Source organism: Numenius arquata, chromosome 1, assembly GCF_964106895.1.
Source record: "Numenius arquata chromosome 1, bNumArq3.hap1.1, whole genome shotgun sequence".
NCBI lineage: Eukaryota > Metazoa > Chordata > Aves > Charadriiformes > Scolopacidae > Numenius > Numenius arquata.
In genome coordinates, this window is record NC_133576.1 from 141334201 (window position 1) to 141354489 (window position 20289).

Sequence of the window (20289 nt, forward strand, 5' to 3'; positions counted from 1 at the left end):
AGGTAGGTTTACCCACCCCCCACGCCCCCCTCCGGGGGGAACGGGGAACGCTTCTCGCTGATTGGGTGAAAGGGCGGATTGCGTCCGCCGCGCCTTGAGCGGCGATTGGCCTGACGCGAGGGAGGGGCGGAGCCGATCCTTGCGGAAGGGTCCAGAACGTCGCACCTCAGCCCCGCCCGACATCCGGGGCGTTGAGGGCGGGATTTCTCCCCGCCGGCCCAATCGGAGAGCGGCTCGGGGCTCGGCGCGTCCTGTGACGCAAGAGGGTAGGGCCGAGAGCCTTAAAGGGACAGTGACGGGCCGCCGGGCGCTGAGGTGGCTCGGGCGGCAGGGGGAGCCCCTGAGCGGGTCCCGGGCCTGCGGGCGGCGGTGGAGCCGCAAGGCCCGGGCCCGGGCGGGGGCGGGGGGCCTGGCTGCGGCGGCAGGAAGGGGCGGGCGGCGGCGGGAGGAGGAGGAGGAGGAGGAGGAGGAGGAGGAGGAAGAAGGGGAGGAGGAGGCGTGGCGGCGGTGCCGGGCCGGGGCATGGAGCAGCGCGGAGGGGGCTGAGCGGTGCGGGGCTGGGGGGACCTGCGGGGAGGGGGGGGGGGAGCAGTGCTGGGAGTCTAAGGGAGAAGTGGGGTTCCTGGGCGGGGATCACAGGACTGTGAGGTCCTGGGGGTCTCAGGGAGGTGGGGGACAGCGGGTGTGTGTGTGTGTGTGTGGGGGGGTGTCTCTAGGGGTGGGGGTACCCGGGGGGTTACAGGCTGTGAGGGGAGGGTGGCTCGGGGGTTTATGGGGTGCCTGGGGGGGTGGGGGGGTTGGTTTTGGGGGTGTGTGGGGTACGCGGGGGGGTGACAGACTGTGAGGTCTTGGAGTGTTTTTTGGGGGGGGGGAGGATGGACCACAACGAGTTTGGGGGGTCTCTGGGGAATATGGGGTGCCCGGGGTGGTCTGTGAGGTGCCGGGGGGGGGTGTGATGTTTTGAAGGGCGGTTTGGGGTACCCTGGGGGGGGGGGTTGTCTCTGGGGTGTGTGGGGTGCCCGAGGGCGGTGATGTTTTGGAGGGGAGGGGGGGTATGGTGTATCTGGAGGGGGTGACAGCACTGTGAGATCCCCAGGGGTGTCTCTGGGGGGGCTGTGGGGTGTCCGTGGGGGGTTCTCCGAGGTTTTTGGGGTGCCGAGGCCTCTGGAGCCGGGCAGGCTCGGGGCCGTTCAGCCTGTGACATGAGATATTTGCTGTTTTATTTGCCCCCAAGGTCCCCGAGAGAGGGGGATGGGGGCTAAATGAGGGCTCCCCTTTGGGGCTGGTGGGGACGCCATGTCCCCTCCGCTGTGAGGCTGTCCCCCGTGGATGTCCCCATGCCCTGGACGTCCCCATGACACGCTGTGCGGTGTGTCCCCGCAGCTGAGCCCCCCCTCAAGGGAGCCCCGTGTCCCCTCCCAACCCAGGCCTCGCTCTGCGGACACCTCTGACAGCCCTGCCCTTCAGGGGCGTCCCCTCGGGGTTGGGGTCTCTGCCATGGGGACATCCCCGGGGGACATCCAGGGGATCCTTGACCCGGCGTGGTGCCGTCCCAGCCCCACAGGGCCCTGGCAGAGCTGCCCTTTTGCTTTGCTTTCATCCTTCAAATAAATCCCCCCCCTCCGGCAGCCTGTAAAGCAGCGGCACAGCCCAGGCGGGGGGGAGCTGAGCTGCGTTTTCCAGAGCCTTTTTGCTGCTGGGGTGTCACAGCGCTGGTGGGGACTCTCCCTCCACCGGCGGGGGGGGGGGGGGTTGTGGTGCTGGAGGAGGGGGGCTGCCGAGCCACCCCAGACTCCTGCCCTCGCTGGTAACTGGATTCTGCGGGATTATGTGTCAATCGGATTTGTCCCGCAGCCAGAACGGTGTGTGAGGTGAGGCAGGGACTCGTCGCAGCCCCTCTTTTGGGCTGCACGGTGGCCTTTGTCCCCCGGTCGGGGTGAGGGGGGGACGGGACACGGGACAGGAGAGGTCGAGCCCAGACGTGGCAGGAGGAGAGCCCGAAGGAAGATGTTTGTGATGGTTGGGACCGATTTAACGTGGCTTTGACCCCGGTGGTCCGAGGGCATCTGGGCTGTGGCCAAGGGCGCGTGGGAAGGTTAAAGGATGAACAGAGGGTGAGAGGGCAGCCAGCGGGTGTCGGGGACGGGGCTGGTGGAGAGCCTTGAGCCGGAGACGGGCTGCCAGGCTTGAGAAACCACTTGTTCCGCCATGCCCAACCTGATAAGCCACGGCTTTATTGTTGTGCAAGCTGTGGGGCTGATCCTGCAGCCCGAGCCTTTCCCGTAAAGGTGCCGAGCGCTCGGCCAGGAGGGCGCCGGTGGCAGCAGAGCGAGGATGGTGCCGCGGGTGGTCGGGGGCGGACATGCTGTAGGGGATGCAGCGGGCAGAGCTCTGGCTACGTCAGCGCTGCCCTGTGCAGCAGCTCTGGGAACTCTCTGGATGGGACGTAGCCCCGTCAAAAAGAGCTCACGTGCCTTTCCAGCCACATCGGACCTGTGGTCGGCTGCCTGCACGTCCCACTCCTCGGCCCCTGCTCGCTGTTGTCCACGAGTCTCGGGCTTCATGCGTCCCCAGGATGGGACTTTTGGCCGCCCGTCCTTGGTGCCAGCTCTAGGGCTGTGCTGTTAAAGACGGGTGTGAGAGGCTGCCCTGCCCGGGTTCCTGTGCGTGCACCCCTGCCCAGGGCTGTTTGGGGCTGGACCTCGCAGAAGGAAAGCCCGTTCTTCTTCTCTCTCAAACGTTTCCTTGTTGTTTTCAGGTCCGTCAAGATGTTACAGGTACCGCTGCCCCTGGACCGAGATGGGATTCTCTTCCGGCTCCGTTTTACCACGCTGGCCGTTGGGACTGTGTTTTGCCCGCTCTTTGGTTTCCTTTTCTGTGTGATCTGGTCTCTCCTGTTCCACTTCCAGGAGACGACAGCCACCCACTGCGGGGTAAGCGACTCTCATCAGCAAAATGCAAAGTCCTCCAAGGTCTCGGAGGCAGGGCTCCTCTCTTCTTCTAGGCTTTCCCACCAGATGGGTTACAGGCTCTTGAACAAACTGCTTTATTTTATTGTATTTATGATGCCTTGGGACCGGCAACTGAGGCTTTGGTTTTTCAAAAGGGACTTCAGGAAATACAGACTGGTCAGGCTGGTGTCTGTACTGAGCATGTTGGTGGTGATTATGATAAAGAATAAATCCAGTGAGGCTACAGATAAGTATATTGTCTTGTGGAAGAGTTGGCCCAGCTTTTATAAAAGGAACTGCTGCCCCTCAGATCTGCTGGAGCTCTTCAGAGGAGTCACAAGCACGTGCCTGGGGAGCTGGGGTTGGGAGGGACCACCTGGATTTCCAAAATCGGGTCCCTCCCCAGGGCTTTCAAGCGTGGATGAGCAGCTGGTTACAAGCTGGGAACAGGGGGCAGGAGTAGGTGGCCATTCTCGCAGCAGCAGGAGATGACCCCAGGGTTTTTTTGGGTTCTGTGCTGTTCCTTGTGCCCACACACAAGGATGGACACAAGGAACAACAACCCCAGGCAGCGCTCCAGGCTGGGCGAAGAGTGGCTGGAGCTGCCCCACAGAAAAGGACCTGGGAGGACAGTTGGCCCAGAACTGGTCCCAGTGCTCCAGCTGTGGCCTCCCCAGGCAGGGTTGCTGCCGTGTTACCTTCCCCGGCTTCTGAAATAGGAATAAACTTATTCAGGAAAAAAAACACAAACCCAATTTCAGCGTCTTGGAGAGCTATAAATACGATATGACACACTCCCTGTGCCCGTCCCCTCACTCCCTCTCTCTCTCCTGCAGGTCCCGAACTACCTCCCCTCCATCAGCGCCGCTATCGGGGGTGAGACCCCCCAGCGCTACGTCTGGCGCCTCTGCATCGGCCTCCACTCGGCTCCCCGCTTCCTGGTGGCCGTCGCCTACTGGAACCACTACCAGAGCTGCCACTGCTCGCACCCCCGCTACCTGCGCTTGTGCCACTTCAACCTGCTGCTCAACCTGCTGGAAAACTTCGCCCTCCTTATCCTGACATACGTGTCCTCGTCTGAAAACTATGGTAGGTGTCTTCTCCTGCTGACCGTTGTGCCGGTGGGCTTACAGCTGCCCAGGCTTTGCAGAGCTCTGCTTCCCGCCAGTGTTTTGGAAGTAGACAGTTTGGAGGGGAAAACAGTAGATAAATAAATAAATCATAGGATGGTCGAGGTTGGAAGGGACCTTTCAAATCATCGAGTCCAACCATCAACCCACCACTGACAAACCCACCACTGACCCATGTCCCTCAGCACCACCTCTGCCCGGCTTTGAAATCCCTCCAGGGATGGCGACTCCACCACTGCCCTGGGCAGCCTCTGCCAAGGCTTCACAACCCTTTCCAAGAAAAAATTGTTCCCAAGCTCCATCCTCAACCTCCCCTGGAGCAACTTGAGGCCCTTTCCTCTTGTCCCATGGCCTGTTCCTTGGGAGAAGAGACTGACCCCCCCCGACTACACCCTCCTTTCAGGGAGTTGGAGAGAGCGAGAAGGTCTCCCCTCAGCCTCCTTTTCTCCAGGCTGAACACCCCCAGCTCCCTCAGAAGTTCTCCAGACCCTTCTCCTTGTGCTCCAGACCCCTCACCAGCTCTGTTGCCCTTCTCTGGACACTCTCCAGCCCCTCAAGGTCTTTTTTGTGGTGAGGGGCCCAAAACTGGACACACCCTCAAGGTGGGGCCTCCCCAGTGCCCAGTCCAGGTGGACGGTCACTGCCCCAGTCCTGCTGGCCACACTGTTGCTGACACAGGCCAGGATGCTGGTGGCCTCCTTGGCCACCTGGGCACACTGCTGGCTCATATTCAGCCCCTGTCGATGAACACCCCCAGGTCCTTTTCCATGGGGCAGCTCCAGCCACTCTTCCCCCAGCCTGGAGCGTCCATGGGGTTGGTGTGACCCAAGGGCAGGACCCGGCCCTTGGCCTTGTTCTATTAAAGTTCTATTAAAATAAGTATTTATAAAGCGAAGTTAAGTCCATAATATGCAAATAGCCATGTTCTCAAAATTCTTGGTTGCTGATAATTGGCCAAAAACATAATGTGAATTTTTGTATCATGCCTAGGATGAGGTTTGAGTGCTTGGTTCCCACTTGGGTGCCGAGGCCACGCTTAACGTGCGTCACCGCAGCTGCGCGAGGGCAGGTTAGTGCTTGTCCCTGCCCTCTTCTCTGTCTCCAGGGCTGAGCCTTGGCTTTGGCTCCCAGCTGGCTTCCAGCCCACACTCTCTTCCAGCTGCGTTTTAAATTCCCTCCCACAAAATTGTTTGGCTAAAATTTCCTGTGTTGACCTGAAAACGTAATCAGAATTTTTCAGGTTGAATCAGTTCGTGGAAAATAGTCACCATAGGCTGGGAAATGCCCTTCTCCCACATGATCTCGTCTGAAATTTAAGTGCCAGTGATGACATCCAGCCGCTGTTTAATCCTGAGATCCGGAGGAGGTACCAGGGGTTGACTCCAGAGGACTCAAATCCAGGAGCCAGCAAGGTGGGGCTGTTGCAGCAGAAACAAACCCAGTTCTGGGACTTCTCAGCAGGAGAGTTGTGTCCCTGTGCACAGTTTGAGGGTGATGATGGTCATCACCATCCGATGAAGGATGTAGTCACGAAGTCTGGCAATGAGAGAGGCTGGGCTGGAGCTCTGAGAAGGTTTGGAGCGGTGCTGCTGAGGCGAGGTTGGCAGAAAAGGGTTTGATTTCAGTCTGGAGAAAAGGAGGCTGAGGGGAGACCTTCTCGTTCTCTCCAACTCCCTGAAAGGAGGGTGTAGTTGGGGGGGGGTTCGGTCTCTTCTCCCAAGGAACAGGCCATGGGACAAGAGGAAATGGCCTCAAGTTGCCCCAGGGGAGGTTGAGGATGGAGATTGGGAACAATTTTTTCCTGGAAAGGGTTGTGAAGCCTTGGCAGAGGCTGCCCAGGGCAGTGGTGGAGTCGCCATCCCTGGAGGGATTTCAAAGGCGGGCAGAGGTGGTGCTGAGGGACATGGGTCAGTGGTGGGTTTGTCAGTGGTGGGGTGATGGTTGGACTCCACGGTCTTGAAGCTCTTTTCCAACCTAAATGATTCAGTGATTCTATGATTTTGTACTGAGAGTATCTTCCTAATCACAGTGGGTGAGGAAACGAAGCTCTCGAAAGGCATATGTGGTGGGGATCAGGAAACCTTGTGACTGCTTAGAGGAATGAACTGGAATGGAGTTGTGGCCACCAGAACTCTCCAGGAAGTCCGGGAAGGTGCCTGTGGGGCTGAGGGGTCCAGCCATAGTGCAGAGGACCAGGTGGATGGTTTCCAAGGCTCTCCCCAGCCCATCAGAGCAGGGTCTTGCTCTGAAGCACCGAGTGGTGCAGGCACTGTTGGGGTTCCCCTGTCACAGCGGGTGTTTGGAGACGTGGCACCTTGCACCCCAAAGCGACAGGGTGTCTGGGAAAACCAGCCGACAGCTCTCTGCGCCCTCCAAGGGCCTCCCCAGCCTTTAGGGTGAGGCTGGAGAGCCGTAGTGGAGCCCGGTGACCTGGGATAGTGTTTGAGGAATCCACAACCATTTATTGTCCTTCAGACAATTATTCTCTCACCCGATGACCCCCTCCCCACCCGGGAAGGGGAATTGGGGGGAAAGAAAGGAAACACGAGGGTTGAAATATAAATAGATTTAATAGGATAAGACTAAATAATTGACAATAATAGTAAAGAACCAGTATGGATCCCAATATAAAATACACAAGGATTATCCTCAGCCCATTCTATGGACAGCCTATGTGGGACCCTGCGAGCGCTGCGGCTTCGGGAGGAAGGGAAGGGCTCAGGGCTCTGGCATCAGGGCAAGGAGTCTCAGGATCCCAGCCATCATGGAAGGGAGAAACTCCCTCAGCCTCCCAGCAGGGCCACGTCCCGCAGAAAGCAGTCCCTCACCCTCCCAAACCCTGCCCCATTGCCCCCCTTCTCCTCTCAGCTCCGATTTAACGGGAAACCCCTTGTCTTGTTGATTCAGCAATCCACGAAAATGCCTTCATCGTCTTTATCACGTCGGCTCTGGGCCACATGCTCCTGACGTGCATCCTCTGGAGAATGACGAAGAAACACACAGTAAGTCCCGAGGTACAGAAAACTTTCCCTTTCTTCTCTCTGTGGGGCGCCGGGGAGGGGGCTCTCGGCTGGCGGTGGAGGGCTTCGGCTGTCGCTCGCTTGGGAAATCATCGTCACCGGGTGCTAACGGAGTTAATATCACCACCAGGGTGAAACTGGGAAACACATGGTCGCCAGAATTCATGCTTTAGCAAAACCAGGTGGGGAGGAATCTTTTGATTTCTGAATTTCTGGTTTTCACTCAGAACTGACATTTGAAAAGCGCCCCATCGGTGTCCCCGCCGGTGGGGTTTGCTGGCCCCTTCTTGCCTGAGGATGCTTGTTTCTGAGCCGAAAATTGGCTTCTGTGTGCTGGAGAACTGGGAACCTGCCGGTCTGGCAAACTGGGAAGAGCTGCCAGCACCGGGAGTTGTGTTATCCCTTTCCCCTGGGAATCGCCGCACTGAGCAGACTGGCTGTGGCTCTTGTTCTCCGTGACGGGGCCGGTGGGCTCAGGGACCTGCTGGTCGTGCCGTGGGTCAGGCAGAGGGTCCAGTGGGGCTTCTGGCTCCGTCCCCTGGATGTGGCTTTTGTTCCACACGGGTTCGTGGCAAGTGCTGGACTGTGGGCACCGGCGCAGCCGCAAGTGGGCAAGGCAGGACCTTCAGCTCTGAAACTCCGTGTGTGAAAGCTGCTTCTGCTCAGCTTTTTGTGGGTCTCTGGGATCCCTGGACCTCTCTGTCCATTGCTCCTCAAGGATGCGTCTCACCCAGTTGATCCCCAGTTCAATCCTCACAGCCCTCAGTACTAAATGGGGAAGGGTCCCCAGGTCTTTTCCCGGGTCTCTGGACTCCCTGGACCTCTCAGTCCTTTTCTCCTCGGGGATGCGTCCAGCTGATCCCCAGTCCAACCCTCAGTCTCCAATTCTAAATGGGGAAGGGTCCCCAGGGCTTTGCCAGGGTCTCTGGGCTCCCTAGACCTCTCAGTCCATTGCTCCTCAAGGATGCGTCTCACCCAGTTGATCCCCAGTTCAACCCTCACAGCCCCCAGTACTAAATGGGGAAGGGTCCCCAGGTCTTTTCCCGGGTCTCTGGGCTCCTTGGACCTCTCAGTCCTTTGCTCCTCAAGGATGCTTCTCACCCAGTTGATCCTCAGTTCAACCCTCACAGCCCCCAGTACCAAATGGGGAAGGGTCCCCGAGGCTCTCTGGGCTGTGTTGCTCCAGGAAGGTGGTCACTTTGCGAAGTGGAGACCTTGAGAGAGGTGTGTGCCCTTATCCCAGGGCCAGGAAGGTGGCGAGGGCTGAGAGCAGGTCTCTGGGAAGGGTCCGTGCCTGGGGCAGGGTGGGTGCTGAACATGGGGGCCACTCGGACGCTTACACAGCGCCTTACCAAGGCTCCTGCTCCATCACGGCTGTTTATCGGCCCCTTCCAACAATTCACTGAGCCCATCCCCTTATTTCAGAGACCTGGAAAAGAAGCTTCCAGCAGTTGTTTGGCTGCAAGATTCCCTACAAAAGGGACTTTTTGAGGTCCTGGGGTTCCCCTCTCTCTGGAAGCGATGTGTTCTCTCTGGCGACACGGGGATAACAGGAGCTCAGCAGTCCCTCCTTGGCTGCTCTCCTGCCGCTTCCTTTCTTTATTTCAAATAAATAAATCTTGGTTGCAGCGTGTTGGCAGCAGTGCTGGTCCTGCCGCCGGCTCGTGGGACCAAAAAGCCAGATGCTGGCTGTTCCCTGGGCACGGGGGCTGTTCCCTGGGCTGAGCTCTGAGCCCGCACGCCCCGATGGTGGTGGGCACACATCGCTGTGCAGGCAGAGAGCTCGTGTGTAACGTGTCCCTGAGCCATCAGAGCCAGGGGATGGGGTCAGGGAGGTGAGCAGCCTGCTCAAAATGTCTGGCGTGTCTCTGCTGGTAATTCAGGTGGGTTTCTCCCACGTTCATGCCAGGGCAACGTGGCTGGCAGCCCAGAAACCCCCCCCCGCACCCTGGGCTGCATCCCCAGCAGGGTGAGGAAGGGGATTCTGCCCCTCTGCTCCGCTCTGGGGAGACACCCCCCAGTGCTGCCTCCAGCTCTGGGGCCACCAACATCAGAAGGGCATGGACCTCTTGAAGCGGGGCCAGAGGAGGCCCCGGAGATGCTGGGAGGGCTGGAGCCCCTCTGCTGGGAGGACGGGCTGAGAGAGTTGGGGGGGTTCAGCCTGGAGAAGAGAAGCCCCTCCCAGTCCCTAAAGGGCCTCCAGGAAAGCTGGGGGGGGAGGACGACTTTTTACAAGGGCATGTAGTGATAGGATGAGGGGTAATGCTTCAAACTGGAAGAGGGGAGATTTAGATGAGATATTAGGAAGAAATTTTTCACTGTGAGGGTGGTGAGAGCCTGGCCCGGGTTGCCCCGAGAAGCTGTCTAATGTAAATCTCCCCTCTTTCAGTGTCAAACCCTTCCCCCTCCTCCTATGGCTCCCCTCCCTCATCAAGAGTCCCTCCCCAGCTTTCCTGGAGCCCTTTGAGGGACTGGAAGGGGTTCCAAGGTCTCCCTGGAGCCTTCTCTTCTCCAGGCTGAACCTCCCCAACTCTCTCAGTCTGTCCTCATTTGCCCCTTATGAAGATGTGTTGACCCGGGCACGTCCCTGGGTGGAAGGACAGGGGGGGCACTGTGATGCCCTGGCTGAACGTGCCACCACCCAGTGCCACCATCTGGCGTGACTTAGAGTCGCAGGATGGTTTGGCTTGGAAGGGACCTTAAAGATCATTTAGTTCCAACTCCCCTGCTATGGGCTTCCTCCTCCCATCCTGGAACTTCCCTGCTGGTGGAGGTGAGCTTCCTGCAGGGGTGCATGATCGTCCCCCCAAAGCTGGGTGTCTCCCCGTGGTCAGAGGGGACCCCTTCGGGGCTAGTGCTGGCCTGGAGCTGGGGCTGGTCGTCCCCTGTCGCGTGTCAGCAGATGGAGCTGTCGCTCGGGGAGCCAGGGCCACCAGCCAGTTCCTCTAAAGAGGAAGGTGCCACGCGATGGCGGCAGGGCCGTCCGGTGGGATGTGTCTGGACGAAGCAGGCCCAGGGCTTGCCCCGTGACCACCGGCGGCATCCCTCGATAAGCAGATGGTCCCCCTTATCATCCCTCTGCAGATCTGCCCTTGTCTCTCCATCGGTGTCCCATGATGTGCCTGCTGGGTTCCTGCCGTGGATCGCTCCCACAGGGCCACGGCTCCTCCAGGGTCAGGGTCTCCTGGGGCTCATCCCGCTCTTGGGGTCCCTCGGGCTGCACACCCACTTCCCGAGGCCAGCAGGGTCACCGGTGGGCTTGGCCCAGCTCCAGCAGCCCCCATGGCTTGCCTGGCTCGGCAGGAGAGGTGGCATGAGGCCACGGCGAGCCCGGTGCCACCACCACATCCTCCTCGCCCCGAGCCCAGCGGGCAGTGGGAACTGCCGGCCTCAGCAGGAGCAGGGAGAAGTTGGGCTCACGAGGAACAAGTGATGTCTTCCCGCGGGTCACGGCATCTCAGGGACGGGTTCTGCTCCCTTCGTGTTGGTTGTGGGAGCTTTTCATTCGCCTTTGCTCCCCCCAACCCTGCAGCCTGCGGTGGCAAGAGGGGATGGGCAAGGGGGACAACTCTGGTCCTATGGTGTCCCGTCCTTCCCTCCTCTTCAGCAGAGGAAGCCACCGAGGGTCCCCAGGGGGGTTGAGGTTCTCCAGGACCAAACCCAGGACCATCTCCAGGGCCAAACCTGGGACCTGGAGCAAACTCCAGGGCAAACTCCATGCAAGGTCCATCCTCCATGGAAGGATGGACCCAGGAGGAGGGAGCGGGGGGTCCATGCAGAGCCCCCTCGGGGCCCGCACCGGGGCTGGGGAGGGAGGACGGGGCCAGCAGAGCCCTTCTCAAGCCCCGTGTCTGACACCGGTTATTTTAGCGCTGCCGGAGAGGGGGTGAAGCTCCCCAGGTTTGTCGGAGTTTCGGCACGTGAGTGACAGGAATTGGTCTTGCAAAAGCCTGGCCTCGGTCGTCGGGGCTCGTGTTGCAACTGCTTTTTCTGCAAAGGCAGGAAGGTGCTGGGGAACTTGTCCGTGATGGGGAAGTACAGGCTGGTTCCAGTTGCAAGGTGGCAAAGGGTGAGAGAAAGGAAAAATCGAGCTCTGCAGGAGGGAAGAGAAGAGAAAGCGAGCTGAGAGGAGGAGGAGGAAGAGGAGGGGAAGGGTAAAACGGAGAAGAGAGGTGAGGGGGAAAAAGGGAAATGGAGCCAGAGAGCCTCCAGCTGTGAAGTGATCACCCAGCCCGTGGTGCTTGGCCGTGGCTGGCGTGGCATCGCCCTCCGTGGCTGGCGTATCTCTGCTCCTGTCCAGCTGTGCGCCCTTTAAACCCACCTCCCCCTCCACAGCTGGCTCTGCCGCAGCCGAGATGATGAGCGAGGCAGCCGAGCGGAGCGGTTTCACTTCTTGTTTGCAAACATATTTCCCCCCCCCCCCCGCCCTGGAGTCACCAGCGGCTGCGTTTTGGTCGGGGGACACACATGAGGTGGCCACCGGGCCAGCTCCTTCGGGACCATCCGTGGAGCCGGGTTCTGCTGTGCCGCCAGCACTGGGGCTGTGTCCCGCAGCAGCCCAGGCTCCGCAGGACTGTGCCACCAGGCTGGTGGCTTCCAGGAAGCACCTCCTGCAGCCCGTGGGAAGGCAGAGGTGATGCTGGGGTGCAAACCACGGGGAGACCCACCAGCGCCTGGCCAGCATGCGCCTTGCTCGCTCTGTGGCCACTCCTGTCCCCACTTCATCCTTCCTTCAGCCACTTCTGCTCGTGCTGCCGGAGCAGGAGCTGCTGGAGCCCTGGGGAGGGTACCGCAAAAGTTGGGGGGGGGACACACACGTGGTTTCAGCCCGGCTCCTCGGTAGCACCGTCCCCCAGCCGGCAGTCGCCCGCGGGGGCGGTGGCGGCAGCGCACACAAGCCCTCTATAAATATCCCAGCGTGAAGCTCTCGGTGCTGGGGCAGTTTGTCTTCGGGTTCACCGCAGGGGAGCCAGAAAGGCCCGAGGGGGGAGCCGGGAGCAGTGAGTGGCACGTAGCCTCCAGGGTGCCACTTGTCCCCCGGGAAGGGATGGCTCCAGGAGCAGAGCCACCTCCGGGAGGTCCCCGGAGAGCGTAGCTGTTGCCTTTTGAATTAATGTCATTTTGCCGTTCCATTCCCCGTCCCCATCAGGAACTGGGGTCCGAGCTCTGCAGGGTCCCTCTCCTTCCTCTCCGGAGGCGGTGGGAGAAGCAGGAGGCTCTTGTGCCTCCTCCCTGGTGTTTCCCACCCACCTCACAGCAGCCACCCTCCAGCCCTTGGGCTTGCAGGGCTGGGGGCTCCCCTGGGAATGGGGGAAGGAGACACCAGGCACCTTCTGTGGACTCGGAGCCACATGGGGCAGCGTCCCTGGGGCTGCAGGGCTGTCCCCACCGAGCTGTCCCCACTGAGCTGCATTGGTGCAGCCAGGATCTCCTCCTCTTCCCGCATCATAAAGCAGGGGGGTGCCTACAGGAAAGCTGGGGAGGGACTCTTGATGAGGGAGGGGAGCCATAGGAGGAGGGGGAAGGGTTTGACACTGAAAAAGGGGAGATGGAGATGAGATGTGGGGAAGAACTTCTTTGCTGTGAGGGTGGTGAGAGCCTGGCCCAGGTTGCCCCAAGAAGCTGTGGCGGCCCCATCCCTGGAGGGGTTCAAGGCCAGGTTGGAGGGGGCTTTGAGCAACCTGGTCTGGTGGGAGGTGTCCCTGGATGGAACTGGGGTGGGGCTTTAAGGTCCCTTCCCACCCAAACCAGTCTATGATTCTATGATCATCTGGCCTCCTGACTCACCTTCGTGTGCACGGGGAACGTGCCTCAGCTCAAACCCTGCGAGCTGACGGACTAAATATAATTTGCCTGTGGTTTTCTGGGCCAGACACGCATCCAGCCAGGGAGGGCTGGCTTGGGGTGGTGGCTGTGTGACACTGGAGTGGTTTGCAGAGGACACCGGGTGTCCTGGTCTGTCTTGCCAGGAGGAAATTGCGATGCCAGGGTTGGCAGCTGAGCATTGCCAGCTGCAGCCATGCCAGCCCAGTAGCCCCAACAAGGGCCAGGGGGGGAGCCTGACGCCGTCTGGGCTTGGAGCACCCCATCCTTGGGTGGCCAATGCCTGCGGCTGGTGCCAGGCATGGCAGTGACCTTCCTGCATCCCTCTGTCCCAGCATCATCCCTCTGTCCTGGCATCATCCCTCTGCCCCCCATCCCTCTGCCCCTACATCATCCCTTTGCTCCAACCCTGCAGGGGTAGCCAGATGAGAATGGTGGATGAGAAAATCAATATGAGCCGACAGCGTGCGCTGGCAGCCCAGAAAGCCCCCCACACCCTGGGCTGCATCCCCAGCAGCGTGGCCAGCAGGGCAAGGGGGGGGGATTCTGCCCTTCTGCTCCGCTCTGGGGAGACACCCCCCAGTGCTGCCTCCAGTTCTGGGGCCACCAACAGCAGGAGGACATGGAGCTGTTGGATGGGGCCAGAGGAGGCCCTGGAGATGCTGGGAGGGCTGGAGCCCCTCTGCTGGGAGGACAGGCTGAGGGAGTTGCGGGGGTTCAGCTTGGAGAAGAGAAGGCTCCAGGGAGACCTTAGAGCCCCTTTCAGTCCCTAAAGGGGGGGGCTCCAGGAAAGCTGGGGAGGGACTCTGTATGAGGGAGGGGAGCCCTAGGAGGAGGGGGAAGGGTTTGACACTGAAAGAGGGGAGATGGAGATGAGATGTGGGGAAGAAGTTCTTTGCTGTGAGGGTGGTGAGAGCCTGGCCCAGGTTGCCCCGAGAAGCTGTGGCTGCCCCATCCCTGGAGGGGTTCAAGGCCAGGTTGGAGGGGGCTTGGAGCAACCTGGTCTGGTGGGAGGTGTCCCTGGATGGAACTGGGTGGTCTTTAAGGTCCCTTCCCACCCAAGCCGTTCTATGATGATTCCATGATGATGATGATGACACAGTGCAGGGGAGCACAGCGAGGAACCGCTGCTCACCTTGCCTGCGAGGAGCCGGGACCCGGCCGCTGCTTCGCAGCTTCGTAACCGTTTCCGCCGCCGCCGCGGGACCTGGATGAAAACAAGGCTGTTTTGTGACCCTCTTTTCCGGTGTGAAACTTTACATAAAGCCCGGGGCCCCGGGCGCTCGTTGTTATTTAACTCCCGGGGTTGGCACCGCTGCTCTCCCCACCCTGCGGGCAGGGGCTGCGGGCAGGGCTGCCCGCTCCTGCCTGCACCAAGCCCTGCTCCGGATGGTCCCGCTGGGGAGAGCCCGAGCGGCAAAGGACCTGCCGGGGCCCCGTGGTGGCGTCGGCCCCCCGTCCCCTGATGGCGACGGCGAGGCCGTTCCTTCCTCTCTGGGTTTTCCTCCCTGCTCTGACCTGTTTGTGCTCGGCAACTTTCCGGGGGGAGGGGGTAATGGAAAGTTTGATGGGGCAATTTAAATTTTCCTTCTTCTCAGCAGTCCCTGAAAATGGAGGTTTTTTTCTCTCACGTGAAACGTCAGACGAGGGGGAAATTCCCCTCCCACCCAGAAACAGGAATAACAGCCCATGTCTGAGCCCTCTGTGGCATCCCCGGTCCCTTTCTGTGGGGCTGACCCCCTCCTTTCCAGCCCCCCTGTTGGCCGCCCTGCGCTGGGATGGAGACATTGGGGTGTCCCCTGTGTCCTTCTTGGTGCCCGACCACAGTTTGGGGTTCCTCTGCCATGAGGGCTCCCCATTCCCCCCAAGGGCTTGAGGTTTCTTCATCCTCAATGCTCAGGGTGATGGGAGAAAGATGGGAAGGGGCTGGAGCTGGTACCCACCATGGCTCCTTGGGGGAGCCGCTGCTTATAGGGGGTGCTGGGGAGGGTCTGGATGGGGCGGCGGGTTGGGAGACCCCACTGTCAGGGTGAGGGCTGGCCCCTGGGCTGCCCCCTTTGCTGGGGGGCACGGACCCTGTGCATTGCTGGGGGCCCGTTGTGCTGTCGGAGGTGGTGCCGGGGGCCAGGATGGGCCCCCCACCCCGGTGCCAGGGCGGCTCGTGCGATGTCTCCGGCGCGGCGGCTGCCAACCCTTCATGTGGTTTCCTCCTCCCCGGCGCAGTTGCGAGCGAGGGGGTGCGGCGCCGGCGGCCCCCGCCTGCGCACACCGGTGAATTCCCCGCACCCACCGGGGCGGTTGGGCATCGCTCTGGCGGGGCCGGGGGTGGGGGGAGCCGGGGCCACCTGCAGCCCCACCGTCCGCAGCTGGAGGATCTACTGTCTGGTAGAGCCGTTGGCCCGTCTTCGGGGAGCTGTGAGGGCCCCCCTGTGCATCCCAGCACCATCGTGGGTGCTCCTGCCTCCGGGGTCGCCCGCGTTTGTTCTTCAAATGTTGTTGTTGAAACCCAGAGCCTGGAGAAGAGAAGGCTCCAAGGAGACCTTAGAGCCCCTTCCAGTCCCTCAAGGAGGGGGCTCCAGGAAAGCTGGGGAGGGACTCTTGATCAGGGAGGGGGGCCCTAGGAGGAGGGGGAAGGGTTTGACACTGAAAGAGGGGAGATGGAGATGAGATGTGGGGAAGAAGTTCTTTGCTGTGAGGGTGGTGAGAGCCTGGCCCAGGTTGCCCAGAGAAGCTGTGGCTGCCCCATCCCTGGAGGGGTTCAAGGGCAGGTTGGAGGGGGCTTGGAGCAACCTGCTCTGGTGGGAGGTGTCCCTGGATGGACCTGGGTGGGCTTTAAGGTCCCTTCCCACCCAAACCAGTCTATGATTCTATGATTTGCCAGTGGCCATGTGGCTTGTTGGTGTCAGATGATGCTGGAGGTCCCCATGGCTCCCGTCACCCCTCACTGGGCTGCGGCAGCGAGTCCTGGGTGGGAGCTGGCCCTGGGGCTACCTCATGCCCTACCATGGGGAGCCCTGGCATCAGCCTGGCTTATCTCCACGTAGGAGTGACTCCCGACGTGTCCCCAGGTCACAGCCCTGCCTAAGTGCCCCATGGGGTCCTTACCCAGCTGGCTGTACCCAAGGAGCCAGGATGCAGAGGGGCTCCCAGTGCCTGCCCGTGCATCCCCCAGAGCTTCCCTGGGGATGGAGGTGGCTCCAGCATCTCCGGGATCCGCAGGGACGAGGGCTGAGCCTTGGCATGTCCCTGCCATGCCGGGTGAGGGGGACAGGGCGGGCACCATGGGCCAAAGGGACAGGGGGCTGTGACCCAGCTCTTGGCCTCTTCCAGGAGCGCAAGTCCTACAAGTGGAAGCAGCTGCTCTTCTTCTTCACCTTCATCACGTTTGCGTTTGCCGTGTACGTCTACTTCCACCACAACTGGTACTGCGGCCCCGGAGGTAAGGGGGCTGGGGCAGGGCTGTGGTGTGTCCCCCCGGCTCCCACCGGGCTGTGCTTGGGGGGGTGCAGGTGGGGAAGGGACTGGGGTGACGCTTTCCCTGCCAAATCCCAGCCAGAGGCCAGGAGAGCTCCCCCGGGAAGGAGGGATGGTGCCCTTCTCCCTTCTCCTGCTCCCTTCTCCCATCTCACTTTTCCTTCTACTTCTCCCTTCTCCTTCTTCCCTCCATCTTCTCCTCCCTTCTCCCTTCTCCCTTCTCCTTCTCCCTTCTCCTTCTCCTTCTCCTTTTCCTTCTCCTTCTCCTTCTCCTTCTCCTTCTCCTTCTCCTCCTCCTCCTCCTCCTCCTTCTCCCTTCTTTCTCCCTTCTCCCTCTCTCTTCTCCCTTCCATCTTCTTCTCCCTTCTCCTTCTCCTTCTCCCTTCTCCTTCTCCTTCTCCTTCTCCCTTCTCCTTCTCCCTTCTCCTTCTCCCTCCTTCTCCTTCTCCTTCTCCTTCTCCTTCTCCTTCTCCTTCTCCTTCTCCTTCTCCTTCTCCTCCTCCTTCTCCTTCTCCTTCTCCTCCTTCTCCCTTCTCTTTCTCCCTTCTCCCTCATGGGTCAAGCAGGGGACCCCACCCTCACCCCATGCCCTGCCACCCCAGGGAGGTGCCCCAGGAGAACCCCCAGGTCCCGGGGCTGATCTGGCTGCAGTTTCCCCTCACCGGCTGCCTTCCCTCCCACAGTGTACACCATCTTCGCCTTCCTGGAGTACCTGGTCGTCCTCTCCAACATGGCCTTCCACATGACTGCCTTCTGGGACTTCGGCAACAAGGAGCTGGTGGTGAGCTCGCTGCTGGAGGACAAGCACTTCTAGCCAGCCACGGGCCGGTGCCAGGCGGGGGCTGCTCTTCCCTTGGGGGGAGGCAGAGAAGCCCCTTCCCTCTCCTGCTGGCCCAGGGCCGGGGCCAGGGCGTTTGCCGTGGAGCTGCCACAAGGATTGTCCCGGGGTCTTGGGCCCCACGAGTGTCTGTGGATGGTGCCAGGCTGTGCCTGGAGCTCTCATACAGGGGAGCTGGGGGCTCTTGCTGGGGACCCCTGAAGCCGGTGCCCCCTGCCCTGGCTACCTGCTGGCTACTGGGATGGGCAGGAGGACAGAAGAGGGGGGCAGGTACCTGCTGCCTGTGTCTTTGGAAGATGCTCCGGGCAGAGCAGGATTCTGTTCCAGGCATCGGGGCACGGGGGGCCAGCCTTGCCCTGCCCCTGCTTTGCCTAGGTGGTCTCACGGTTCCTCCTCCAGCCTGGGGGGTCCCTCAAAAAGGGCTGGTGGCCTTTTGGACCTCGAAGCTCAAGGCAGCCTGGGGAGAAGGAGCACTTGCGTCTTCGAAGGTGCAGGGGGACAGACGGGACACAGCAGATGCCGAGAGCACCCACGCTCTCCTGCTCTGCCTTTCTCAAAAGCCCCCCCGACCCCAGCAAGACAAGGGTGCTCCCAGGGGTGCTGTGCCCCAGTTCCAGCCCAGTTTGGGGAGGAAGGGCGAGTGGGATGGTGCTGGAAGTCCTCGCCCTGACGTCCGCATGACTTCCCCCGTGCTGTAGAGCTTGAGCCGGGAACTGCTGGGGGTTCAGCGATGCCGCTGCCATCCCAGGAGGAGGGCACTGGCGGTGACCCCCCCGTCTGCGGGCTCCGGCAGGGGGCTGGCATGGCGGCGGTGCCGTCTGGGTGGCAGCTGGGGGCTGGCAGTGTCCCCAGGCTCCTCCGCTCCTCCCCATGCACAGCCAGGCCAGGTGGCACCGGTGGAAAGGGGCCAACGCTACTCTGGCTCGCAGGGGCCGTGACCACGGGCCAGGAGGGCTCGGCCACGTCCTGCGCAGGGAGACAGCGGGGTGCTGTGCTCGGAGAACACGGGGGTCCCTCCTGCAGCCTCCCTGGAAGAGGAACGGGCAGGGGGAGAGTGCTGACCCTGTCGGCACCAAGGAGCTGTCTGGAATTTGGGGAGCTTTGTGCACCCCACGCCACGCTCGGCCTCGAAGGACCAATGTGGGTCCCCATGACTGCCCTTCCTGCGAATGCAGCCCCCGCCAGCTGTCCCCTGGGATGCTCCAGCGCTCGTCCCCGCGCTCCCAGGGCTTGGGCAGAGCCCAAGGTGCCCTGGCTGGTGGCCCAAGCTGAGCCGGGGCCAGGCTGGCCTCAGAGTGGGTCCTGCCGTCTGTGTGTCCATCCCTGAGTGTCCCCACCCGTGAGTGTCCCCACTGCGCCGTGCCGGGCTCCATCCGTGTCCCCCCCACCTGCATGCGTGTGGCGTGTGGCGTGCTGTCCCCCGGCAGCGTCTGCGCCTGGGGTTTGAGGTGGAAATAAAGCACTGAGTATTTTTGTGAGCTCCCAGCAAACTCTATGCCATTTCCACCCAGTCCGACCAGTGCACGGCCAGCGGGTCCCATCCCTTCCCGGGACCCCCGGCCAGGGTTGGGTCAGGGCTGGGGTGCAGGACACGGACCCTGGGTTGCTGCAGCGTGGGATGCAGGTCATTTAAGATCACTTAAGAACCTTATGAAGCTCAACGAGGAAAAGTGTGAGGTCTTGCACCTGGGGACCCCATCCCAGAGTGTGGCACGGGGCTGGGATCTACCCCCTGGGGAGCAGCTCCGTGGGAAGGGACCTGGGGGTCCCTGGTGACAACGAGCTCCATGCGAGTGAGCGGTGGGGCTGCTGTGGCAGAGAAACCCCCCGGGACGCTGGGCTGCGTCACCGAGGGTGTCACCCACAGAGAGAAAGAACCATCGTCCCGCTCTGCTCGGCGCTGCTCAGGCCACACCTGGAACACGGGGCTCAGTTTTGGGTCCCCACTGCCCAAAAAAATAAGAGCTGTGGCCGGGGCTGGAGAGGGACCAGGGAAGGGCCACCGGGATGAGCCGAGGCCGGGGAAGGTGCCACCCGGGGAAAGGCTGAGAGAACGGGGTTTGTTCAGCCCCGAGAAGGGTCAGGGCAGACCCGAGCACCACGTTCCAGCGTTTAAAGGTGGCTGCAGAGACGACGGAGACTCCCTTTTTACAAGGAGTCCCACGGGAAAGACGAGGGGTGACGGGTACAAGTCACTCCTGGGGAGATTCCGATGGGACACAAAGAAAATTCGTCACAATGAGATCAGCCACTGGAATCATCTCCCCGGGAAGCGGTGGATTCCCCAAAATTGGCCACTTTTAAGGACAGGGAGCTGGGCCACCTTGTCCAGACAGGGTTTGTGCCACGGAGGGTTGGACCAGACGATCCCTGAGGTCCCTTCACAACTGGGATTCTGGGATCCCGGGTGCTGGGGGTGCAGGATGGGGATCACTGGGGTGTGGGATGTGGATCCTGGGGGCTGGAGCTCGGGTGAAGGACATGGACCCTGGGTGCTGGGGGTTGGGATGTAGATCCTGGGTGCTGGGACACGGACCCCAGGTCCTGGGGCTGGGGTGAAGGACATGGACCTGGGGTGCTGGGATATGGGATGTGGATCCTGGGAGCTGGGGCTGGGGGGAAGGACCTGGACCCTGGGTGATGGGGGTTGGGACACAGACCCCAGGTCCTGGGGCTGGGGTGAAGAACGTGGATCCTGGGTGCTGGGGCTGGGGGGTGGGACATGGATGCCAGGTCCTGGGGTGTAGGACACGGGACCCCCAGGTGCTGGGTGAGGCTGGGGCCAGCTCAACGGGACTGTAGGAGGCGGGGAGCCGGGTTGGAAGCGCAGAGATCCTGGGCTGAGTCCACCCCACAGCTGGTGGCTCCGCTCCCCACCCAGCCCCGGGGACCACTGACTGGGCTGCGGATGCTGCGGGGCCGGTGGCCAGCACGCCCCGGGGGAGCAGAGTCTGGGGCCAGGAGGGCTGGGGTGGGCACAGATGGGGTCAGGGGCATGGAGCCGGGGCTGGGCATGGGGCCGGGGAGCTGCCTGGAGCCCCGGTTTCCCTCTG

General features: G+C 61.5%; 1 protein-coding gene across 2 annotated transcripts; it reads left to right on the top strand.

Moving 5' to 3' along the window:
- Positions 1-2764: 2764 nt before the first annotated feature.
- Positions 2765-18720, top strand: PGAP2 (post-GPI attachment to proteins 2). 2 transcript variants are annotated; one of them, XM_074148464.1, is made up of 5 exons: positions 2765-2933; positions 3788-4040; positions 6989-7095; positions 16255-16363; positions 17082-18720. In XM_074148464.1, exons 1-5 carry the CDS (start codon positions 2769-2771, stop codon positions 17210-17212), a joined length of 765 nt encoding a protein of 254 aa, XP_074004565.1. In that variant the 5' UTR covers positions 2765-2768; the 3' UTR covers positions 17213-18720. The 2 variants fall into 2 exon arrangements, with proteins under 2 accessions (XP_074004565.1, XP_074004574.1); XM_074148473.1 differs by having other exon boundaries at positions 2769-2933; positions 6989-7083.
- Positions 18721-20289: the final 1569 nt, after the last annotated feature.